Source organism: Lonchura striata, chromosome 1A, assembly GCF_050655825.1.
Source record: "Lonchura striata isolate lonStrDom1 chromosome 1A, ASM5065582v1, whole genome shotgun sequence".
Taxonomy (NCBI): Eukaryota; Metazoa; Chordata; class Aves; order Passeriformes; family Estrildidae; genus Lonchura; species Lonchura striata.
The window spans coordinates 61,675,892-61,698,671 of NC_140741.1; the positions used below are offsets into that span (position 1 = coordinate 61,675,892).

Genomic DNA, 22,780 nt, shown 5'->3' on the forward strand with positions numbered 1-22,780 from the left:
GTGGTGGAAACAACTGTTTGCAGAAACCTCCCAGCTGTTTGTATATGTGGAAATTTGGGTGAAACACACAAGGAGCTTCCACACAGGCTGTTCTGGGATAGTGCCAGGGCAAGGGGAAGAAAACAGTTTAACTACTCCAGGTAATTGTTTTGCTCAGCTCCTTTTGGACAAGTTCAGGGCTCCAAGGAGTATAGTGAAGCGATGGCAATGTGGTTTTGTGTGCTGTTCTCATGAGAGACTACTCAGCAGCCATCTCTTGCTCTAAGCTATGCTTTAGGAAACTAAGTGTGCAGTGCTGGGAAATCAGATAAGCAGGTGTTCTTGGTAATAGTGGCAGTGGTGCCCTACACAGGAATGTAGCGGGGAATATGGTCATAATCACAAATGTAGCCCACAGTAGGTTAATGTCAAGAGCAAAACAGTCCAGGACAACTGTGAGGGCTCCTTTTTTTTACCACACTGAGTAACTATTCAATTTGGGTTTTTTTTCCATATAGCAGTGTTTTACAAGAAGTTCTTCCCACCCTCCCAGCAACAATGACAGGGATTAGGATGATGAATATAATAATACATGACAGAAGAGATGGTCACATTCTTTATTTAAATTTTAAGTCCTTAGCCATCAGTAAAGTGAATGGGCAGAAAACAACCAACTGAGCAGACAAACCCACCTTTGCTGGTTATTTCCAAATATAAATAACTGTGAGAACTGAAATCGAGCCAAAATAGAAAAAGGAAGCTGGGGAATTTAAAAGACAAAAGTAAGCCTAGCTGCACTCCCTTTTCATAGTGTCAGTGAAGAGGAAGTACCATAACAAAAAGGAAGCTATGGTTACATTTGATCAGACATTTATTCCAAGAGTAGGCATGGAATTGCACTTTCATGAAAATGCCAAAGCTGAATCGAGTCCAGTGCACTGGGGCATTGTGTGCACTTAGCTTGATTTCTGCTGCAGCTCCTTCATTCTGTTCAGGGCACTGCCAGCCTGAAACCATTCGATCTGCGACTCATTGAAGGTGTGGTTCAGCATGATTGTTTCTTGGCTCCCATTGGGATGCTTGATGATGCATTTCAGAGGCTAAAAGAAGAAGACAGTTTTATTTTCCCTTCTCTTTCAAGGGACAAGGTTATCTGAAGCTTCTCACGGGAAAATTTCTACATGGTCTTAAAGGGCTGAAAAGGAAAATTGCAGCTCAGGGTGGATCTTAAAAGTGAGGTTACAGTTCCTTCTAGGGAACAGTCATGCTTAAGTCAACAAGTCCAAGAATTCAGAGTATTGTACAAAGGTTTCTCTTAACTGTTCAGAACACCACTGATTCTGACCTGCCCCGTGTCCCCAGTCTGCTGTGTCTCACCTGGCTAGCAAGCTGCACTGCTCATGAGTGCCAGTGCTGTCTCACAAGCATACAACTACCACCGATCCCTGGCACATTCCTGCCCTCAAGTGCATGACAAGACACCCAGACAGTTACCTTTCCAGGTGCAAAGTCTTTCAACCCCACAATGCTCAGCTTATCCACAGGATGAATCTTGTTATAGTCTGCTGGATCAGCAAAAGTGAGAGGCAGTAGACCTTGCTTCTTCAGATTGGTTTCTGTGGAGAACAAACCACCAACCACACTTGTAACATCCCACTCCAGGGAAGCAATATTACCTTCTGGCTGCTCAGAGTACTACTCCAACGATTACTATCTTTGCAGCAAAATCAGCATATCCGTTGTTTGTGGCATATCCAACTAGGTGTGTAACAGGACTCCTGACAGGAGAGACCTTGCCATCTGTCAGCAGGGAAGGTTCATGCCTGTAGGTGTTGAGCCCTGGGCAAGGTATAAACATCACTTCCACTCAAACTGAACACATCCTGTTTACAAACACCACAGGGGAAGCCTGACTCACCATGGATCCTGGCAAAGCTCTTGGTGATGATGACCCTTCCTCCCAAGTGACGTGGCTCCAATGCTGCATGTTCCCGGCTTGATCCCTCACCATAGTTTTCATCCCCAACAACTGCCCATTTGATACCCATTTTCTGTGACAAAAGACACAGATTTATATTTGTGCAGCCACTCAAGTGAGGAATTAACAATAAATACCCACCCACACATCTAATTTCAGCACTTTACTGACATTGCTATGCTATGACACCTCCCAAAATACTCCCTTGGGTTCTGAGGAAGGAGAGAAATAAAGGGGTTTAGTGCTTCACAGTAGTTACGCACTGCCATCTTTGCTGACAAGGGCTAAGGAGGATTGCTTTTGGGATCCAGAGAAAATCTTTTCCTTCCTTTTCCTGCCACCTCTCCTTCCATCATGCTATGCCAGACCAGTGTTTGCATGAGCCATAACCTCTGCTCTACTTCTGGGAGGGATATGGAAAATTTTAACTTCTCTCTACTGAAAGAGCCAATCAGAAACAACTGCCAAGTTGTCCAGAGGGTAAAAGGACATTTCTTGAGATTTGAAGCCTAGTGTTAAAGAATAAAGGGAATAAGACTATAATTTATTTAAACATTAGACTAGTCACAGGTGAAGCACTCCAGGAAGCAAGATTTAGTCTGACAACACCCATGCCTTGTAAGGTATGCAGAGCCTAACGGAATTCTTCCTATTTCATGTATGATTTCTGGTCCCCTCTGAGTCAGGAGATCTCCCTCTTCCCCACAGCAGGTAGGGACAGAATCTCCTACAGGAACTGCAATCATTAGAGAAAATACCTCAGTGATGAATGAATTCGCAGCTGCTGTTACTTGAGAGCAGGAGGGTGAGATCCTTGTATTTGGCACAGACTGCCCAAACTGTAAACATCCTCTTAAAATAGATGTGTCAGGGGAACATCTCACCTTGTAGTAACGGGCTGTGTCTGGGACTGGGCCAAACTCCTGGGTTAACGCGTTCCGCACAGAGTTGGCTTTGCCGTTTTCGATGTTGATGGCACCAATGAGCAGGTTGTTGGAGATGTTGTCCAGATGGCCACGGAATTTAAGCCACGGTCCAGCTGCAGAAATATGATCAGTGGTGCATTTCCCTTTTACCTAAAGTGTAACAGAAGAGAAGAATGTCTTAGGATGGACTAATGTACTTGACCCTTCCTCAATGCTTTTAACTGTGAAGCATTAATTAGGAGGAGCGGTCAATACTCCAGAGGGCTCTGCAGCCCTTCAGAAAGACCTCAACAGGTTAGAGAGGTGGGCAGAGAACTGTCTGAAGTTCAGTAAGGGCAGGTTCAGGGTCCTGCACCTGGGAAAGAGTAGCTCCATGCACGAGTTGCTGGAAAGCAGCTCTGCAGAGAAAGACCTGGGGATCCTGGTGGACAACAAGCAGACTATGAGCCAGCAGTGTGCCCATGTGGCCAAGAAAGCCAATGGTATTCTGGAGTGAATTAGAAACAGCATTGCCAGCAAGTCAAAGGAAGTGATCCTATCCCTCTAGTCAGCCCTAGTGAGGCCACCGCTGGAGTGCTGTGTCCAGTTCTGGGCTCCCCAGTACAAGGGAGACATGGAGCCCCTAGAGCAGGTACAGGGGAGGGCAACAAAGGCAGTTAAGAGACTGGACCATCTCCTGTTCAGCCTCAAGAAGAGACAAATGAGAGGGGACCTCTCATTTACAGTATCTGTAAGTATCGGAAGGGAGGGTGTCAAGAGCGTGAAGCCAGGCTCTGCTCAGTGGTGCCAAGCAATAGGACAAGAGGCAATGGAGCAGAAACTGAGGCACAGGAAGTTCCGCCTGAACATGAGGAAGAACTTCTTTAACTTCTTTACTGTGTAGTGGCCACATTGGAATATTGCCCAGAGAGGTTGTGGAGTCTCCCTCGCTGGAGGTAGTCCAGAACTGTTTGGATGCAGTTCTATGCCATGTGCTCTGGGATGACCCTGCTTGAGCAGGGAGGTTGGACCACATGACCCACTGTGGTCCCTTCTAACCTAACCCATTCTGTGGTCATCATACCTCTTTTTGAAAGGCATAAACCCCAGAAAAGTGCATCAATTACAGAATCAAGGCACTCCAAAGCAGAACACAGGGGTCATTCTGCATATATTGGGTAAGAAGAACATCCCTTTTCCAAAGGGTAAATTACAAAAATTAGCTTAGCTATGACATCTCCTGCTGTGTCCTCACTTCCCTCAACAGCAGGTTGTTCAGGTACAAAAAGCAATTTAGCCCTTCCTGCTACAGCCCAGCCTTCCTGCTGGGGAACTTCAACAAGGTGCCAAGTGTTACCCTCTAAGTTTCCAAACTGCACATAAGCCTTCTCAGCTTGCAAGAACAGAACTCCCAACCAGAGATAATGACCTTCCAACTGCTAAGTGTTAAAATGCTTATAAAGGAATTGCCTGTGTCAAAAATTTTTGCACAGCAGTATGGTACCTGGGAGTACCTCCAACTCTTTGTCACTGAGAATCAGGAATGTTCCCAAAGGTCAGTTTATAAGGGATTACATTTCAGAACCCCTCACCATATCAACTGAAGTTTCCATCTGTTAACTCACCTCAGGCAGTGAGGAGAAACCCATGTCTCCACTGAAAGACCAAATTGCAATGTTTAACAAGTGTGAAGTAATTTCTCTTTCTATAAAGTGGGAAGAGAACATGCATACTGATGGATGAGAAGTTCCCAACGACCTCATTTCAGACAAAATACATCTTAGAACAGTCAGTATTAGAGATGCTAATTAAAGAACCCCTCCACCTTTCTATTGCAGGTTGTAACTGGGACATATTGCATGGTTTGGGCAGGATCATATTACATGCTATAACAAGCTTGCTTTTGCATGTATTAGCTAACCACTAGCCCAAAGGAGAAAAGTCAATTATAACAGAAAGAAGTATCAGAAGGAAACACCTGGAAGAAAGAAAGACCCCTTGCTTCCCTTTCTGTAACAATGTGGTTGTAGGGGAGGGAATCGGGTATCTCAAAGGTACATCCAAAGCTTCTAGCAGTTGCAATACAAACCCCTGTTCAGGCAGACCTGTCATAGCTGATGCTCCCCTACTTTGTTCCTGACCTTGATGAGGATCAGCATGTCTTCTAGATCTTTGCCATCCCACTTATCAAAGGGCTCAAGAAGCTGGAGACGCTGGCTGGTGGGGCTCACATCCACATGCTGCCCACTGCCATCCTTGGGAGGGTACTGATAGGTGTCCTGGCCTGGGTCAAACTCCTTCCAAAGAAGAAAGGAAAATCATCAGCCTCAGCCATCCCCAACAGCACGTGGAGAACAATAATGCAGTAATGCAACTGCACCCATTCTAGCTCTACCACCATGTGTCAATAAAGAGGTCAGTGCCTGTAAATTCCCTCAGTATAAAGAAAACAATGCTAGTGTCAGGTCTTCCTTCCCTCTGCCCCCAGACAGAGCAGTTACCAGCTTGGGCAGCTCATCTGCATCAGGTGCCTCTAGTTTAAACTTCTTCCCATCCGCTCCTGTCAGGTAATCTGTCTCAGGGTTAAATTTTAGAGTGCCAGCAATGGACAGGGCTGTGACAATCTGGAAGAAAAAAAAAAAAAAAAAAAAAAGACATATTTAAAGGCATATTCTACCTCCCATCATTTCACCTGGAAGTCCTACATCTAAGTCTCAAAGCCATCCACCAAAAGCTACTGAATGAGGCACACTGGGCCTCTTCTGCAGGCACCCTGAACTATTCCACAGTCTCTCCTCTGGCTGTTTCTTACCTCCGGAGAAGTCACAAATGCATGAGTCTCTGGATTGGCATCATTGCGACCTGTGAAATTCCGGTTGTAGGATGTAACTATTGTATTTTTCTCTCCTTTCTTGATGTCTTTCCTGTGAAAGAAGCGAACATGCTTACCAGATCCAAAAGGAATACTGCTTCTAGATGTCTCACTGCTAGAATCCCTCAGCTTGGTTTGGGCAGCAATCACTATCTTAGAAACATGAGCTGGTGCCTGTATGTTTTCCTCCCTTAAGCACAGACTCAAAATGAATGAATGCAAACCCAAGTCAAACACTGATTGTTACAGTAGTTTTCACAGCTCATGTTGTTCATTGTTGAACTGTCTAAACAATAATCAACTAAGCACATTGCCTTTGGATATCCCACGGTCAGCTGTGATAAAGTGATATAAAAATGTGCCTCCCACCCCTTCTATTGGGAATTATTCTCCCTGCCACACCAATGACTGAAGTTGGACCAATTCACTTTTCCTATTTTAAAAGGCCCATACAAACTTCAATCCACCCTCCCACAGACAACAAATCTTTCTCTGCATTCTTTGCCTTCCACAAAAAGCCTCCAGAATGTGTGTCCATTCTGCAGCTTTATTCACCTAAAGGTTCAATATAAATCTGTAGTCCTTCTTTTTGCCTCCTCTAGAACATAGCAGCTATGGCCAGTTGGTTTTTAAGTATTTAATTACCAGTGTATTGTATTTACAATCAAATTGGGCTTCACAAAGCATTTTGGGAGCTAAAGATACAAAGCTAGAGTGAGGTCCATCTTTCATTTTACCTGTCCCACTGGCCGATGCATGGCCCACAAGCATTAGCAAGAACCAGCCCTCCAACTTCTCGAAGAACTTTTGCCTGGGGACAGAAAACAACTTTGTTACCATAGAATGCCTGGAATGAGTTTCTGTGGTTGCTCTTTTGGGGAAGAAGACACTAACCAGAAGCACCGAGCCTGAGAAAATTCCCTTCCTTGTTTCAGTTTTGAGTTACTTTTATAAATACATGGGGTTTGACCCCAGTAAGACTCTAAGTTAACACTGGGGCACAGCACAAGATGACTTGCCATGATGTTCTCATTCTCTACCTGTTTCAACTTGAGCAATCCAGCTACTTACAGTCATTTGACTGAAGGGCAGTGTCTGGTCTGAGTAATATTCTATAGACTTCCAGTCCATGTAAGGAGAGAACTGGCAACAGTACAGGCAAGTATGTGTGCCTGATCAGTCTACTCAGCAAACAACTCAATTAAGGGGGCAGCTGGCAAGGAAAGTCCTACCTATGACTTGAAAGGTAGGACTTGGTTGGAAGAGCCATCAAACATTGGCTGGACATATCCATATGTAAAGACTTGATTCTCACTTTAACAGCATCTAAGATTTACTAAATAGTAAAGCGAATTAAAACAACATTTACTGCAGAGAAAAAAGGAAGAAAGTAGGTAATGGTTCCTCAACAGAAACATTCATTTTAAGCCAATATGAGTTTTGCCAGAAGTTTGGTCTAAATTGGGAACCACCTTCCAACAAAAGGGTATGTTCTCTTTATATATTGGGATAAAAGTGGATTGCAGCCTTTTGTCAGCCATGGCCATCTACAGAATCCCAGGAGCATGAGCTATCCTTTGCTGTATAGACCGTTACCTCCTCAGGACCCCAGTTCCTGACAACTGCCTCAGCCTTGTTCAGTTCTAATCCTGTTTTTACATGCCCAGGTAGTAAAGATATCAGGTCAAAACACTGTCAAGATGATGGCAGGACCCACAGACACAGTACCACAAAACCAGTTATTACATCAGTAATTGCACCTCCAGCAATAAGTGAAGACTAAGTTCAGTTAACTCGGCCCCCCAAGTACTGTCCTGAAGAATTTAACCCTTTCTGTTTGGAAGTGCAAAGAGCAGCCATACTCACATAACCGTCTCTTTCAATGGTGGCACGGATCTGTTCTGACCCTGGTGTGATTGTGAACTTGGATTTGCACTTCAATCCATGCACAAGTGCCTGTTTTGCCACCGCTGCAGAGCGTCCCATGTCCTCATAGCTGGAGTTGGTGCAGCTGCCAATCAAACCTGTGATGTTTGACAGAAACAGGGTGGTGGTTACTGGTACTTGGAAGATTCTCCCTGACCATCTCCCAGAAGAGCAAACAAGGGATAACCACCTTTTCTGTTGATAAGGAAGCTCAAAGGGTTTCAGGTACCAACACTGCCAAGCCTCCCAGCAATATATTGTAGTCACAAGCAGTCTCTTGTCCAGCTCTGGAGGTTGCACAGTCGGAACACACTACTCAGTCACTAGTCTAATCTGACTAGGTTATTGTTTTACAAGACCTGAGTGTCACCTACTTGCACTTTGGTTAAGCAAATAACCAAAGAGGTAAGTATTGTTCCACAAAGACAGAAAAAGCTTTAAATCAAGATGGCAAGAAATGGAGGAAATTATGAAAAGAAAACATCTGCGGTATAGTACAAAGACCACACAAGGACATGCTGTACCATCCTGACAACATTCTGGTGCGAAGCAGTAAAATAAAAATTCTCTCAGTTACAACTGCTGTAACTGAATACTATTTGTAACACTATAATATAATACACCTCCCATCTGGGACATAGCTTTACAATCTATTTCCATTCCTTCCTCCACTCCATGAGCAACAGTTGAGAAGTCAGCCCACAAGTTACCATCCCAAAAGCATAAATTTTTAAGCCTGCTTTTTAGGACAGTTAAGTACTAACTTTACTAAGTCCCAAGAGTTCAACAGCCAACTGCTGGGAGTGCTGACAATCATGCTCCTCACAACTCTCTGCAACAGGTAAATCCATACCACAGACTTTTAATAAAAACGATCTTCAATGAGTAATATTCCTGTCAATCCAAGCATTCAAATGTTTCAAAAATGGAAGAAACCTGGTCTACCTCTTGAGATTAAAATGCCTTCTATTATCCTGGATCTCATCTTACACACTTGGCCCATGTGGTCACTACTTTTCCCAGAAAATTCATATGGCCATGAACAGATGACACCACACCAAAGGACAGCAGCAGTGAAAAAACAGTATCCCAAGCTATATGACCAACAGGTTATCCCAAGACAACCATGTTTATGCCACAAGTATGAAGGAAGAGGAAAGAGCAAATGCTACCCACCAACTCTGATATCAACAGGCCAGCCCTCCTTTTCTGCCACAGCACCAATATCTGACACAGGGTGCGCCAGGTCTGGTGTGAAAGGTCCATTGATATGTGGTTTCAGCTTTAAGAAACAGTGACAAAGTCAGAAATCACAGTAGCAAAGAATAACCCTGAAACACAGCAGCAAATCAATTCCTTTCACAGTTCTATCTGGAAGTTGTTTAACTAAGATTCTCCTACTATGAAAACTGGAGCACAAGCTGTCAGTGAAGCAGACTGGAATGCATTTTACATGTTCTAGCACAGCACTGCAGTGCTGCATCAAACTCCCAGTTTGATCTTCAGTCACACAAAGCAGAGTCACATCACAGCATTCAAGATGGCAAGAAGAAATGAAGCCTTACCTCACTGAGGTTGATCTCTATCACCTGGTCATACTGACAACCAGAATCTGGTACCAAGTGTTGCTTGAATTCATCTGCTAGGGCAGCTATATCTGGAATAAGAAAGAAGGAAGATCTGAAAAATGCAGCAAATATGAGGGAGAAAAAAAAGTCTAGAATGACTAAACACAGGGGGGGTCAACTGTATAATTCCCGAGCCACTTCATCTACAGACTCCCTACTTGTAACAGATAACCTACAGGACCACACAAGGTCAAAAATCTCATCAGACAACACCATAGGAGAATACTGCTCCCAGAATATACCTTCACTTGAACCCGTACTTCTACCCACTTCAATCCCCAGATCCTCTTACCAGCTCGCCCAGTCTTGCCCAAGTATTTCTTCATGCGTTCATTGTAAGGGAAGATGGATGTGGTAGCTCCGATTTCAGCCCCCATATTACAGATTGTTGCCATTCCTAAAGAAGTGGGAGAAGAGACCACAGGATCAAATGAGAAAATCCAAGGCCACCCAATTCTCCAAAAATAAGTATATGCAAAAGACAGCAAAGCTAAGAGAGATCAGGGCATCAGCCACAGAAACCTAAAGCCACAGCTGAGAGGACAACACAATGGCTGGGTCAGCCCTCTGTGTTTCTTATCAATACAGTGCCTGCGATCAGACTATTGTGGAAGGAATGAGCCAAAAGTTACACTAATACCTGCAGATACTGATATAACAAGAACTCCTGTTTGCACTGAGCATGAAATAATTTACAGCAGTGAGCAGTAGCACTCTGCGCTACCTGCAGTGAGTGTCTTGTCCCTCCCTACCATCTCATTTGTCTTCACTTGAGGAGCCAGACATTTGTGAGAAATTTAATGGGCTGAATAAAATGCTTCCAGTGACAAAACACAATAAAAAAATCCCAAATATCTGCTCACAGCACTGGGATCAACCACCCCTTTCAATGACACAGCAATCAAGCTGTAGAAGCTCCTGTTTTACATTTAACAAGCTAGAAGCAGATATAAAATTACTCTGATTTCATAGAAGAAAAACCCCAATTTGCTCTCTGTCTGTAAACCAAGTATTCTAAGTTGTAGCCAAGTCATGCAACTTGAGAGGAGAAATCCAGCTTGAAGGCTGCACTTCAAGCTAAAGGAAGTCACATTTCTTGTAATTTGGTCCTAACTAGCATATTAGAAAGAATTACAATTTTTTGCTAGTTCCAATTCAGCACCCAAGATCCAAAATTAACTAGTATAAACTGCCTGTTACAAACTGCTTTCTGGTCTCAGAACTTCTGCTCTTTGTTTAGCAGCTATCACACACATAATCCTATTAACGTGTTTCTTTTTTCTGTTCACAGCCTATTTTAGGCTGAAATGAATATGTCATGCCTTTACTCCTGATATCTCCACCCTCTAAGTTTACAGTGGAATACATCCACCCTTATTCTTATCCTGACACACCATCTTACAGGATTCTTCACAATTAACCATTCCATGTTCTCAAAATCACAAGAAGATTTAATGGAGAGAGGTCACCTTCACTGAGAGAGAGTGATACCTTGTTACACCACTCTTCCAGTTTGCCATGTACAAACTGCTGAGCCAGGCTAAGGGACAACACTTAGTACTTCTTGTTTGGTTCTCCTCCCAGCCTCCACAGCTAGCTCAACACCCAGCTCCACCAACAGTCCACTCAGATAAGAGATCTGTGTTGACCTACCTGTGCAGGAGATTGAATCCACACCCGGCCCATGGTATTCAATGATGGCGCCTGTCCCACCCTTGACAGTGAGGATGCCAGCCACTTTCAGGATCACGTCTTTAGGAGAGGTCCAGCCTGAGAGCTTGCCAGTCAGTTTTACACCAATAACCTGAGCAACATCAACGAGGAAAAAAAAATACTAGTATCGGTCTTCCTGTCAGAAAGATAACAGTTCTGCTGTGGGGTATATTCCTGCCACACTGCAATGGTATCTAGTGCCTTATATACATAGTGCTTGAAAAGTCAATGCTCCTTACACATCATATATCTCACCCATGGCATCAACGCTTCATATTCCTTCTGCTCCTACCTTCGGGCATTTGAGCTCCCAAGGGATTCCTGCCATGACATCCACAGCATCAGCTCCACCCACACCAATGCAGATTCCCCCCAAGCCACCTCCGTTGGGGGTGTGTGAATCTGTGCCGATCAGCATAACTCCAGGGTATGAGTAGTTCTCCAGAATGATCTGAAAATAAAATTGATTGTTTGCTTGATTGTTTTGTAGGAAAGGAGGGGAAGACAGCAGAAAGAAAACAAGAACAAGAGTTTAGATCAGTTTGTATTTGCAGATTTCAGTAGCAAGAAAATAACCGAATTTGGGTTGGATTGGAAATTCTCTTTTGTTTCAACCTCCTTGTGGAGGATGCAATGACAAAACAAGGTACACCAAGACTCAGCCCCAGGATCCTTGCTCATCCCAGGATAATAAAAAAAAATTAGAAAACAATCTCCTTTCTTCCCTTCCAGTTTAGGCTTTTGTAAGGTGCCACCTTTGTTAGACCTCAAAGTCTGTTCCACAATCTCCATACTCTTAATTAACAGTTGAGCAAGTCAGTTCACTTATCCAGTGCTAGCAAGACCTTCCATAGCCTTTGTGCTCCCATAGCAGTAGAATACCAACAGGCTCCTCCAATCCATGCTGCCAGCCAAAACTCAATTATGTAGACGAACTTCTCACCAAGACACTGACCTCCCCTTATTGGTGCTACCAGTTCCATGCAAGACTTTTTAACTATTAACAAAACCACAAAACCATTCTTCAATGGAAAAAAAGAGATTTCTGTGGTAGGAACACTGTAGAGAACTCAAGCTAATGAACTTCTCACTGCATATGAGCCACACCAACACCAGGAACAGCCTTTCTGGGAAGCACAGAACTCACAGTACACGCATCACAGAACAGCTCGAGAAGAACTAAGGTACGTTCTTTACCAAAAAGACCAAGGCTTTGCTTTCAGAACTTTCAGCTTTATATTCATGTAGCCACATCAACATATTTCTGTGAGAAAGGTCACTCTCAAGACCTCACTTTGGCAGAGTTGTACTCTGAAGCTATACAACAGGACCAGTTTCCTCCACCCAGAGAAAGTCAGTCACAGGAAGACTGGTAACCACAGCATGGAGCTATGATGCCACGTGACAGATGTTACAAGTGGTTTTGGAACACAAATGACCTGAGGTGTTCCCATAACCTTTTGAAGCATTCATCTATTGCATCACATTAAGTTAAGGTAACCTTAGTAACTCATTTCGTAGCTAAGAAAACATAGCAGAGAGCTCTTGACTGCACCTGGTCACAAGTTCCCTGATGACAGGATGCTTACCAGTCATCCATTCTCCTCTCCACTCCTTTTCCTTCATGCTGCTCTTCAACTTTTGCTGCCTGAGACTCAGAGGAACAATGAAAAATGACTACTGGACCCTCAAAGCAAACCAACCACAAGCAAGTTAGGGACATCCTGACAGAAGCGTTTGTTTTAAAAAACTAAAAGCCTCATTAAGTGGTAAATTATCCTGGGACTGTCATATTCTTTTTTAGATCCAAGTGTAATGACAAGAGAATCTCAGACTTGGAAACTGTTTTGCATTTTATTCAAATTCACCTAGCAACTCCTTATGTGTTGCCTCTCCTGAGTACTTGAAGTATGCTGCTCTGTTGTGTCCTCATATACTCTTCTGGGTTTTAAAGAACTAAATGCATACATAATAGTTCTAAAAAAGTATGCTTCCAAGGTTGCTTTCCTTACCACCAAAAGCAATTCACATTAACCCTATGTAGCCAGCTTCATGGCCTCACCTTACTGTCACAATTGCACTAAGAGGAGCCAACCCACAAGCAGTTAAGGTATTTTAAGCTTCTGTAATTCACATGGCATGCTGTTGGCACTACCTAATGATACATCAGGTTACAGTTTGACCAAAATAACCTTTAAAAAAACCCACACTGTTGCCAAGATAACTGAGAGAGAGCAAGTAAGAAACCTTGCCTGCCTTGAGCAAAGCAAGTTGTTTCCCTAAACCAGTGAAATTCTCTAAAGATTTGTACTTGAGCTCTCTCTCCACCCTAAAGTAAAAGACCCACTGCATGTTCAAAGACTGCAAAGACACACACTTTACCTGGTGAATGATTCCTGACCCAGGTTTCCAGAATCCCACTCCATACTTGGCACCAGCCGTTGATAGAAAGTTATACACCTCCTGGTTTATCTCCTATTCACACAGGGAAGCACAGAGCATTAGTACCACATTTTGTTCTTCCATACATCAAAATCTTGTTCAAACACATTCCCTTCTTTCACATGCCTCCTATAGTTTGCTTCCTAGTTTTGCAGCAGCTGAAGGGAGGTGCACATGACTTTTAAAACCAAAAGGTCAAGACTGCTTGACAGACAGTTGTAACAGGTCATTTAATTTCATCCCACTTGTAGCTCTACTAAAAGTTTTTTAATTTCTAATTCCAAACAGCACAATTTAAGGAAAACCCTGCCAATAAAACATTTAAAAATGCTGTGCTCACTTTCCCTATTCTTAGGGGCTTTTTTAAAAAGCCTCACGCATTCTAGCCCCTCCTTCCTTCTCTACCAGGTGTTCTTTTTTCTATACAGATGCTCTCGAGACATTTCAAATCCCTTAGATAAACATTCTGGCTTTATTTTTACAGATTAAGAAATGGAACTGGAAGTGTTCACAGCCAGGGGAGTTGGTATCATTTGTCATTCTAGCAAGTCCCCTCTTTAAGACTCACACAATACTGCCTTTCTTGCTGCACTGTCACCATTGTTGGTGGAGGTCACACCATGAAAATTGCTTGTGAGAAAAACCATGGTTGCCAAGGAAGTGTGACACTATTATATCCTAACAGTTCTTGGCAGAAGAGTGCTGGAGTAGATAAGATAAGCACTAGAAGGAGAGAATTTCTTAAAGACTGTTCTCATGCAGCTAAGCTTCAGAATAAAGGGAAACGAGATAATTGAAGAATTGTCTCAGCACACATTTGCTGAAATTTCCCAAGAGGCAGCAGCAGCTCTTTAAGCCTCGTTTTCCACTGGGAGTTGGGTCACTCCACTCTGTTTGTGCATCCCTACCCCAGTAAATCCAAACCACCCTCTGGCCTGCCAGCATTCATTGTGTGCCAACTGGCAGCAGCAGAAGCCAGTCAGCAGAAGGCAGGACCTTTACTTGCTCTGCTCAGAGTGGATGGCAAAGAAGGGACTCAGCTCAATTCAGGGCTGCAGCAAATATAATTGCACCACGGAGAATAAAAGCAGGAATAGGGCAAAGGGGAAAACAGGAGATGAACAGGAGAAAAGAAATTGTCTGATTTAGTTAAGTCTCAAACTGTTAATTGCACAACTTAGGACTGAAACAAGCAGAGTGAGAACTCCCCAAATCACTCCTGAGTCATGCAAGTTGCTTTTTTGTTGCCCACTGATTAGAGCCAAAAGCAGATACTTCAATGCCACAAGTTTCTGAGAATAGTTATGAACTAAAATCTTGAAATGCAGCTGAACCCTGTTCACTGCTCATAAACTCTGGTATCAACATTCCAGGTGCAATTCCTCCTGGCTCTGACAGTGGACTTCGGCTAAGTCTACTCAGAGTAACAAGATTTCCTTGGCAGATGCATTGTGGTATGTTGGTCACGGATAAATGTGTCTATAGATTACAGAAGCTCATTTGGGGAGAAATAAGCAGTAAAACAGTTGAGTAGAAAATTTTAAAATTGCACTGAATCAGCAGTTGTACAAACAACACTTTGAAATTCCCACATAAAACGCAACATCCTCCATACTTTTACACACATTTATACTATACCCATGAGCTATGAAAGCTGCACATGATTCAGTTATTGCTCTTAGATAATCTGTAGCAAATGGTTTGGGAAAGTAACTACTTGTCTCACCCTCATAGGATACACCAGTGCAATGCAGACATATGTTCATTAAGTTTTTCACACTGCCATACTGCAACACAGAGTAATCTGACTTCTTTTTTTCCCTTTGAAATATTTTTTTTTCTCTCCTTTATCTGAAATATCTTCTATCTCTAGAACACACATGATCTCAGTTTCCATCACTAACAACTTAAGACTAGCTTTTCCCACATTCATGGTCCTTTAAACCATGTAATGGATGAATCTGAGGTGAAGAACTCCCAAAAATCCATTTAGTCTGTTTCTTCACTGCATCTACGGACCATCACAGGCAATCTGTTACCCCATCTGATTCCTGGCTGTCCTTATGGGAAAAAAATTTAAAATAAACTCATCCTTTAACTGGAAGGACATTTTCAAACAGACAGAAGTTACATCTCTGCAATAGTGACCTTGGCTCTTTGAAGATCCTTTTCACCGCCTGACTGGGCCTCGATGAGGTGATCACAGTGGATGGTGGAAGGCACAGCCACTTTTGGCAGCCCACTGCTGATGAACTGAAGCATTGCCATCTGAGCTGTGGCATCCTGCATGGCCACACGGTCTGGCCGTAAGCGCAGATAGGTCTTGCCGCGCTCAATCTCCTGTTTTGCTGGGTCATCCAGGTGTCCATATACAATCTTCTCGGACAAGGTCAGAGGGCGGTCAAGCCTGAGGAGAATAATTTTAGTATCTGCATCTTGTGTACTTCAACTTTTGCCCCTTTAAGCATGTAAGAGAATGCTTCCCTATATTGCTCAGACTGTTAAGACCTATTAGCACAGAGAAACCTCCATGCTCTTCTTTCAGCACTAAAATATCAACTAGCACATTGTTAAAACAGGGGTTCAGTTCATAAAGTTCAAAAACATATTAACTGATGGCATTTTATGCTTTCTTTTCTAATATTTTCTAATCTTCATATAAAAAACATAATCTTCCTGTAAAAAAAACATTGACTGCTCACTTATTGAGCCATACTTCAAGAGAGCAAATGTAGAAGTGAGACAGAGGTCAGACTCAATTCACAAATACCAGATCCCAGAGCAAATACAACTAAGTGGAGCTTCGTGACCTGAGACCTTTCATCCTGCAGCTGTATCAGCTGAGGAATCTATTTATGTATGTAGCAAGATCTTCTGAGAAGTAACTAAATCAACACAACAACTTGAAATGAGAGTCACCACATTTAATAAGGGACACAAAGACTGAAGGACAAGTCATACAAACCACTGCCACAGTAAGTGCAGCAGGAATGACAAATTAGCAGGCACACAAGCCTCTATCAGCAGATTAAGGTCACTGTGTTTACATATGCTATGAATTCCTAGCCCTTTGTTCCATGCCTAACACCTACAGAAGAACACAGCACACAGAAGCATTAGCCTATAACAACCATGACCCACACGCTGCTGCCCCAGAAAAAAACAAGGGCCAACGTGAAGACTCCTCAACGAGGGTATTAAACAAAGAGGATGGAGCCCTTTCTAGCACCTCCTCTGCACTGGCCTGGTTCTCTGCACACTGCAGTGCTTCATCATATCCTTCAACCCTTCCCACAGTGCTCCACCACTATGAGGAGACACTACAGCTCATGCTTCACTATATTTACAACTGCCTCTGTTCAGTGCTGCTTTCCCTGGTAAACATTCCTTGTGCCAGGGCCCCACATTATTTTCTTCCTTTCCTGTCACTGCAGAGCTCAATTCAATACACTGACCTCCTCCTTCTTCCCTTCTCCACTCTTACCTCTTACGGACAATGTTGATGTTCTTCTCCAGTTTTTCATAATTTATGTATTCATTAGGTTCAAAGTGGCTCATGGCCACCTTGGCCCGCTGGCACAGGACAGGAGCAACATGGTAGCGTCGTACCCCACTATTCAAGGCATGCTGAAAAAAGGGAGAGTATTAAAACTGGAACCCTGCAGAGTAAATTTCTGTAACATATCAATTAAAAATGTTTTTCAGTTTTTCTTACTGGGATTTTACAGACTGAGGAATGCAAAGGCACTCAAATCCATTTCATCATACAATACCCCATATTATATTAAACAGTGACACACCAAAGTACCCAGCACAGGTAACATTTATTAAATTATTCCACATTTTTATTTGTTGCACCAGAGGCTTAATGTTTTCAAATGAGAAATCTGCTTTCAGACAATGCTGAGCCAATTCTCAAGAGAGCACCTGCTTGCCATACTCCTGACACATCAGAGTCATGGTATGAAGAACCAATGCTGTTTCTAAAGCAAACTATTCCTAGGTTTGTATTTGCTTGCTGGCATAGAGTTGACATTGAAGTTGACATTGGCAGGCAATACAGCACCAGTCTGAGTGGACACCCCTCTGTTCCACCATCACATACTAAATTTCCTAGGCAGCATCCCTCCATACTGCTACAAAACATATTAAATTCCCACAAGGAGACTTTGCTGTACAGGTCTGGTCTACAATGTAACACAGAGAAGTAGAAGCAAGATGTGGAAAGAAACTCACCAGCTCCACCAGCCTGGCTGGTGCTCTTTTCCTCACTCTCACAAAGGCACCCTCACCTTTTGTCTCTGAAAAGCCTTGCACTTACCCTACAGGTGAGTTAGATGACAGGTGAACTACACTGTGAACTGAATGCATCAGCAGAAAGTGCCAGGGGAAAAAAAAGCCAAATTTCACTTGGCAGCCTCCAGAGTGAGACAGTTTCCTGGAACACAGGAGAAGGGCAGGCTATGGCGAGGCACCTTTACAGCACCTGACCTGAAAGAGACGGGTCAGTGCCCAGGGCTAAAAGCTCTCACGCAGCTTTGGAAACTGAGTCAGACAGCAGCCTCCACAAAAACTTCCAAGGATTTGGCACATACATTTCTTACATGCTTTCAAAGTCTCACTCCTCAGCATTAGAAGTCTGGAAACAGACTGAAGAAAAGAGTTCAGAACTCTTCCTCTTCCGGTACTACACCTTAATTTTAATCCCACTTTTTCTATTCATCCGCTATTTCAGAGTTACAAAGTTTTGATAAGTACAGGTCAATAAATGTAGCAGTATTACACTAAACACCCCTTTTGCACGTGTGATTGTAAATATTCCTTGTTCAGTACACAATCATTGTACCTACCACTGGGGTTTTTTTTTACCATTGTCAAAAAAAAACCCCTAGTTAATTCTTTAAACCTGTTCAAGCATTTAAATGTTTCCCTGCGAATATTTTTTCCAGCTTTCTTGTAACCAGCATTGAAAAGATTGCCTGAAATAATCACAATCAAAGAGACATCACCAATTTTTAGCAAAATCTCTTGTTTTATTGTCCTTTTGATAACACTTGTTAGTATCTTTTGCAACAAAAATTTTGGGAAAGCTAGGCAAGACCACACTACTCAGTGCACTAGCAACAAGCATGCAGTCTGCATTTTTACCAAACTATCCTAAGCCATTATACAAAGAGCTTTTGGTAGAAGCAGTACAGACTTACAGCAGTTGTACATCACCATTATGAAAGAATATCTGAGAGAAGTGAACCTGGTGGTACAGAGGGCACTGTTCCTCCATGACTGTATGGGAAACTCAGTCATCAAATTTCACTGTGCTGCACTTTAATCCTAGAACTTCCAGAACTTATCACAAGTGTCAGACTTAAGACCTTTCCTTCTTCCACCAGCAAAAAAAAAAAAAAAAAAAAAAAAAACCCAAAAAAAACCAAACCCAAAACAACCACCCACACCAATACGAACACCACCCAGCTTCTCATTGTTTAATATACAAACTAGGCAAAGCTGCTCTTTATCTAGTAGCCATGTAACTTTTATGTTTGCTTTGTTCTAGCCTTTTTTTTTTTTTTTTTTTTTTTAACCTCACAAGATATTCCATCTTGTGAAAGTCTTCAACTGCTGGAATGGCTGGAAAAAAACCACTGAGGTATTTAATCACTGTTCATAGAAAAATAATCTCTTTCCCAGGCTAGGAAATGTATTGTGGTTTAATGTAGTAATTTCTTCCTAATTCATCATAGAGAAGACCAGAGATGCAAATAAAAGTAATAGCACAGGCTTCATAGCATCTTATTCTTGCCTGGGACCAAAGCTGATTAAAACAGAAATCTGAAGTAGGGCACTTCAAAAAGAGGTACAACAAAACTTCTCAAACAAAATATTTTCTGTTTGAACATCCATGTCTATGGGTCTTTTCACTTTATGAAATGGCACAAGGAAATGTAATTTTTTTCTAGTACTATGGCAATGTTCAGCTGGTAATCGCAAGATCAGCAATACAAAGTAATTGAATCCTGCTGACCACAGCTTCACACTACCAGAAGCAGGAAGACAACGTGTTTAAGGTGAAGGACTCTCTTTGGACTTGGAGAAGTCTGGAAAACTGAAGGTCTGTTTCTGTAATGGCCAGTATGACCCACGAAAAATAACTGCCTAAGCCAATCACCTTCAGTAGATTAGACAAGCATTTTTCTCTACATAAGAATTTTAAAAGGCATCTAATTAAAACGTGCCATCTTCATTTTACCAGGATATAAACCTAATCCCTATTTCTGTTGGGAATTAATTTGATTCAATATGGTTCTTCTCATGTTGGCACCCAGCAAGTCTAAGGATCCACCACCACCCACCACTAAGCAACAAGTATAAACTGCCTGGTTCAAAAGTCTGATCCCTCCTCACAAAGAATCTACACTGTATCACTCATCACACCTGTCTGTTCTCCATGCTTGTCCTTCTCCTATTGCATCCTCAGAAACAGGGTGCAGAGCTGCAAGATTAAGGACAAGTCACAAGCCTGATAGTTCCCAGTTTCATTCCCTTTCACACTTCTCTGAGAGGGAATCTACAAGTGCTTCGCAGGGACTTCCATGTTTTCTCAGTAAGTAGTGAGAAGTGCCTTTAGTCCAAGAGCCAAGAGAAGTAGGCAGCCACCAATCTAAAAATTTTCCTTTTTATCCAGGAACTGACCAAACAGCTGCCAAATGACCTCTTCTCACCTGGCACTGAATCCCTTATTCCAGTTTGCAGTGTCCTTGTTCAAATTTCAGTAAAAGGAATGGCAGTAATCATTACAGAACTCCTAAGCCTATTGGTGTTTCATGAGGTGAAAAATTTCCTTTAAAGACAGAAGAAAGCAAATAAATGGGTCATTATTTCTGAAATCTCTGTGAGGAAGTTAACACTGCTCTTTATAAATTTTAAGGTAGCTGTCATGCATTTAGTTCACTACTGTGAATGTTCCAGGTGCAAGGGGAGTCTGAATTCAGAAAATAACTTGCATTTTGGGAGCCGATACGGCAGACAAGTCCAGCGAGCAAAAGCTCATATTCAAAAGAGTAGCAACTGTGTTATGTACACTTCTGTCTGGGAAATCTGTCCTAGAAATCCCAGCTGAAACCCAAAATACCATCTTTCCTGATCTAAGAACATTGGACAAGCTTCCAACTTTCGCAATGATTCAGCCTAAAAAAAAAAAAAAAAGTAGTGTGGTATAATAAAATTGTAAATGCAAGCTCATTTTCTGGACCCACCTCAAAATAGCAACCAAAATTATGGTTCTGAAGATCAGTTTAGCCCTGGCCAACATTTCTGCCAGATACACATAGCGGTCCATGTATAATTTTGGTACTTACCCACAAGCCTTCAATAAACCTGGTATTTCAGGTAGTTTAGAGCTTTACAGTGCTCCCTTTCAGTCAATCTTCAAGCAACATGGCTCAAAAAGTGGAATGCTACTGGAAAGTGTTATTTCAGGTACGCAGAAAAGAGATCTTGACTCTTTGAGGCTCTTAGAACTATACTACAAATAGCACAGTCAAATCAGGCTAATTCCAATTTATTTCTTTCAGAGGCAAGCTTTCTCTGCAGTTCCACTTCCAAAACAGTTCCAGGACAGGAGGCAAGCAGAACCAATAGTAGTAATATGTGCCATGGTCAATACTGGCCCTATCACAGTAATTTACAAGATGATGCTCATATTCATTAACCTCTAGGCTGCTCCACAGGAGCTTCCTAAAGACATCACTTGTTTGATTAACATCACAGATTTAGTCCTTCACAGGGAGGAAATAAATATGGACCCTGAGCCTGATAATAGATGACAACCTCCTGGAATACTAAATTTCTCATACCAACTATGCCAGCATAGCCTTTGTTTTGCATAATACAATATTAATTTTAGCAAATGACTGCTTGTTCTCATGCAATGTCACAGCATAAAACAAGAACCAATTCATTACCCTAATAAAAGATTTGCCTTCATTTTATGAGCAGTCATTTCTGTTCAAAGTACAAACTAAAAACTATTTAAGAACAAGTAACTAAGTAAGAACAAATATACCAACCTAACCAAAATGGTATAATTCTGTAGCTTTCATTTAAATTTAAAAACTACTATATTTTTCTAAAACATCTACCTCTAAAGCAAGACAGCAATAACCTAATAAGCAAACTGTAATTAAGATTCAAAAAATACTTTTAGAATACTAAAAGCCAACCAAATTCTTACTTCAGTTCCCTAGGAAAGGGGAACACATTGGCCAAGGTCAAAAGTGGCAAACTGAGAAGTTCCACTGCCGGCCTTTATCAGAGGGGAGCAAAGGTTTCCTTATCCCTTAGCAGCCCTAAACAGAAAACTGCACCTGGTATTTGCCTTACAGGCTTTAAAAGATATGAAAACTTTATTACTGAGTAGACACTAAACTCAACAAAGTCTTTTCCAAGGAAGGCAATCTCTGGGACAAGATCATATTACTGGCAAAGGTGAGTTTTAGAGGTCATGACAGTCAAGACTGTGAGAGCTTCTACCACAGCCCCAGGAAAAAAGGCAATTTATGTGTCTGACCTGCCTGCTTCTTCAGCTGTCCTAGTTCCCCATACAGAGAGGCTGGCACCTTTGTCACCCAGGAGCCTCTGTTTGTATTAAAAGAAGTATTTTTGAAGCAAAGTAGCCAAAAGACAGTTCACTCACACAATAAGGAGTCACCTTGTGCTCCCGCATGCCCATAGGGGAAGTAATACAAGACGAGGGAAAGAAAAATGCCTGCCCCGGGGAAAGACCTTTTATTTCACCGTTCGGGCCCGCGCCCTCGGGCTCACTGCCCTGTTAGGCCCGAGGCTTTGACAGCGGCTGCAGTCCACCACAGCGGGGTCCGGGCAGACGGGGGAGGCGGCGGCGCCAGGCCGCGTCCCCGCCGCCCCGTTCACCTTGCACTCACCTTGACAGCCGGCCGGGCCCGGTAGCGGGAGCCGTCCTGCACCCGAGCCCGAGCAGCGGCCACGCAGCCGCCGCCAAAGCCGCGGCTGCCCCACCATCGCCATGGAAACAGGGCGTGGGGCCGCAGCGGGGACACGCTGACCTACACGCGGAGGCGGGGACGGCCTGACCCCGAGGCTACGGGCGAGCGGCCGCCCTCGTGGCCGCCCAGCGGGCAGTGATCTTGTCCCTGCCGCAATTCCCTGCGCCCGTCCCGCCCGCTGCCTGCCCCGCCCGCCACCGCCGCTCACCCTGAGCCGAGCCGCCAGCACGCAGTACGGCGCCATTTTGTTCACTGACAAAGATGGAGTCGCGCCGCGATGGCGTCACGCGGCCCCTTTGACATCTCCGGTGCGCGCG

General features: G+C 43.1%; 1 protein-coding gene across 2 annotated transcripts; it reads right to left on the minus strand.

The window, feature by feature from the left end:
- Positions 1-582: 582 nt before the first annotated feature.
- Positions 583-22,734, minus strand: ACO2 (aconitase 2). Of its 2 annotated transcripts, none has more exons than XM_021552838.3 (18): positions 22,672-22,734; positions 16,928-17,070; positions 15,592-15,850; positions 13,384-13,476; positions 11,294-11,452; positions 10,942-11,092; positions 9,581-9,685; positions 9,226-9,317; positions 8,837-8,942; positions 7,601-7,758; positions 6,472-6,545; positions 5,675-5,786; positions 5,364-5,486; positions 5,004-5,159; positions 2,842-3,033; positions 1,898-2,030; positions 1,474-1,595; positions 583-1,079 (listed from the first exon to the last, which is right to left on the minus strand). In XM_021552838.3, the coding sequence occupies exons 1-18, from the start codon at positions 22,705-22,707 to the stop codon at positions 936-938; spliced, it is 2,358 nt and encodes a 785-aa protein (XP_021408513.3). In that variant the 5' UTR covers positions 22,708-22,734; the 3' UTR covers positions 583-935. The 2 variants fall into 2 exon arrangements, with proteins under 2 accessions (XP_021408513.3, XP_085425915.1); XM_085569789.1 differs by having other exon boundaries at positions 22,383-22,734.
- Between the last annotated feature and the right edge of the window lie 46 nt (positions 22,735-22,780).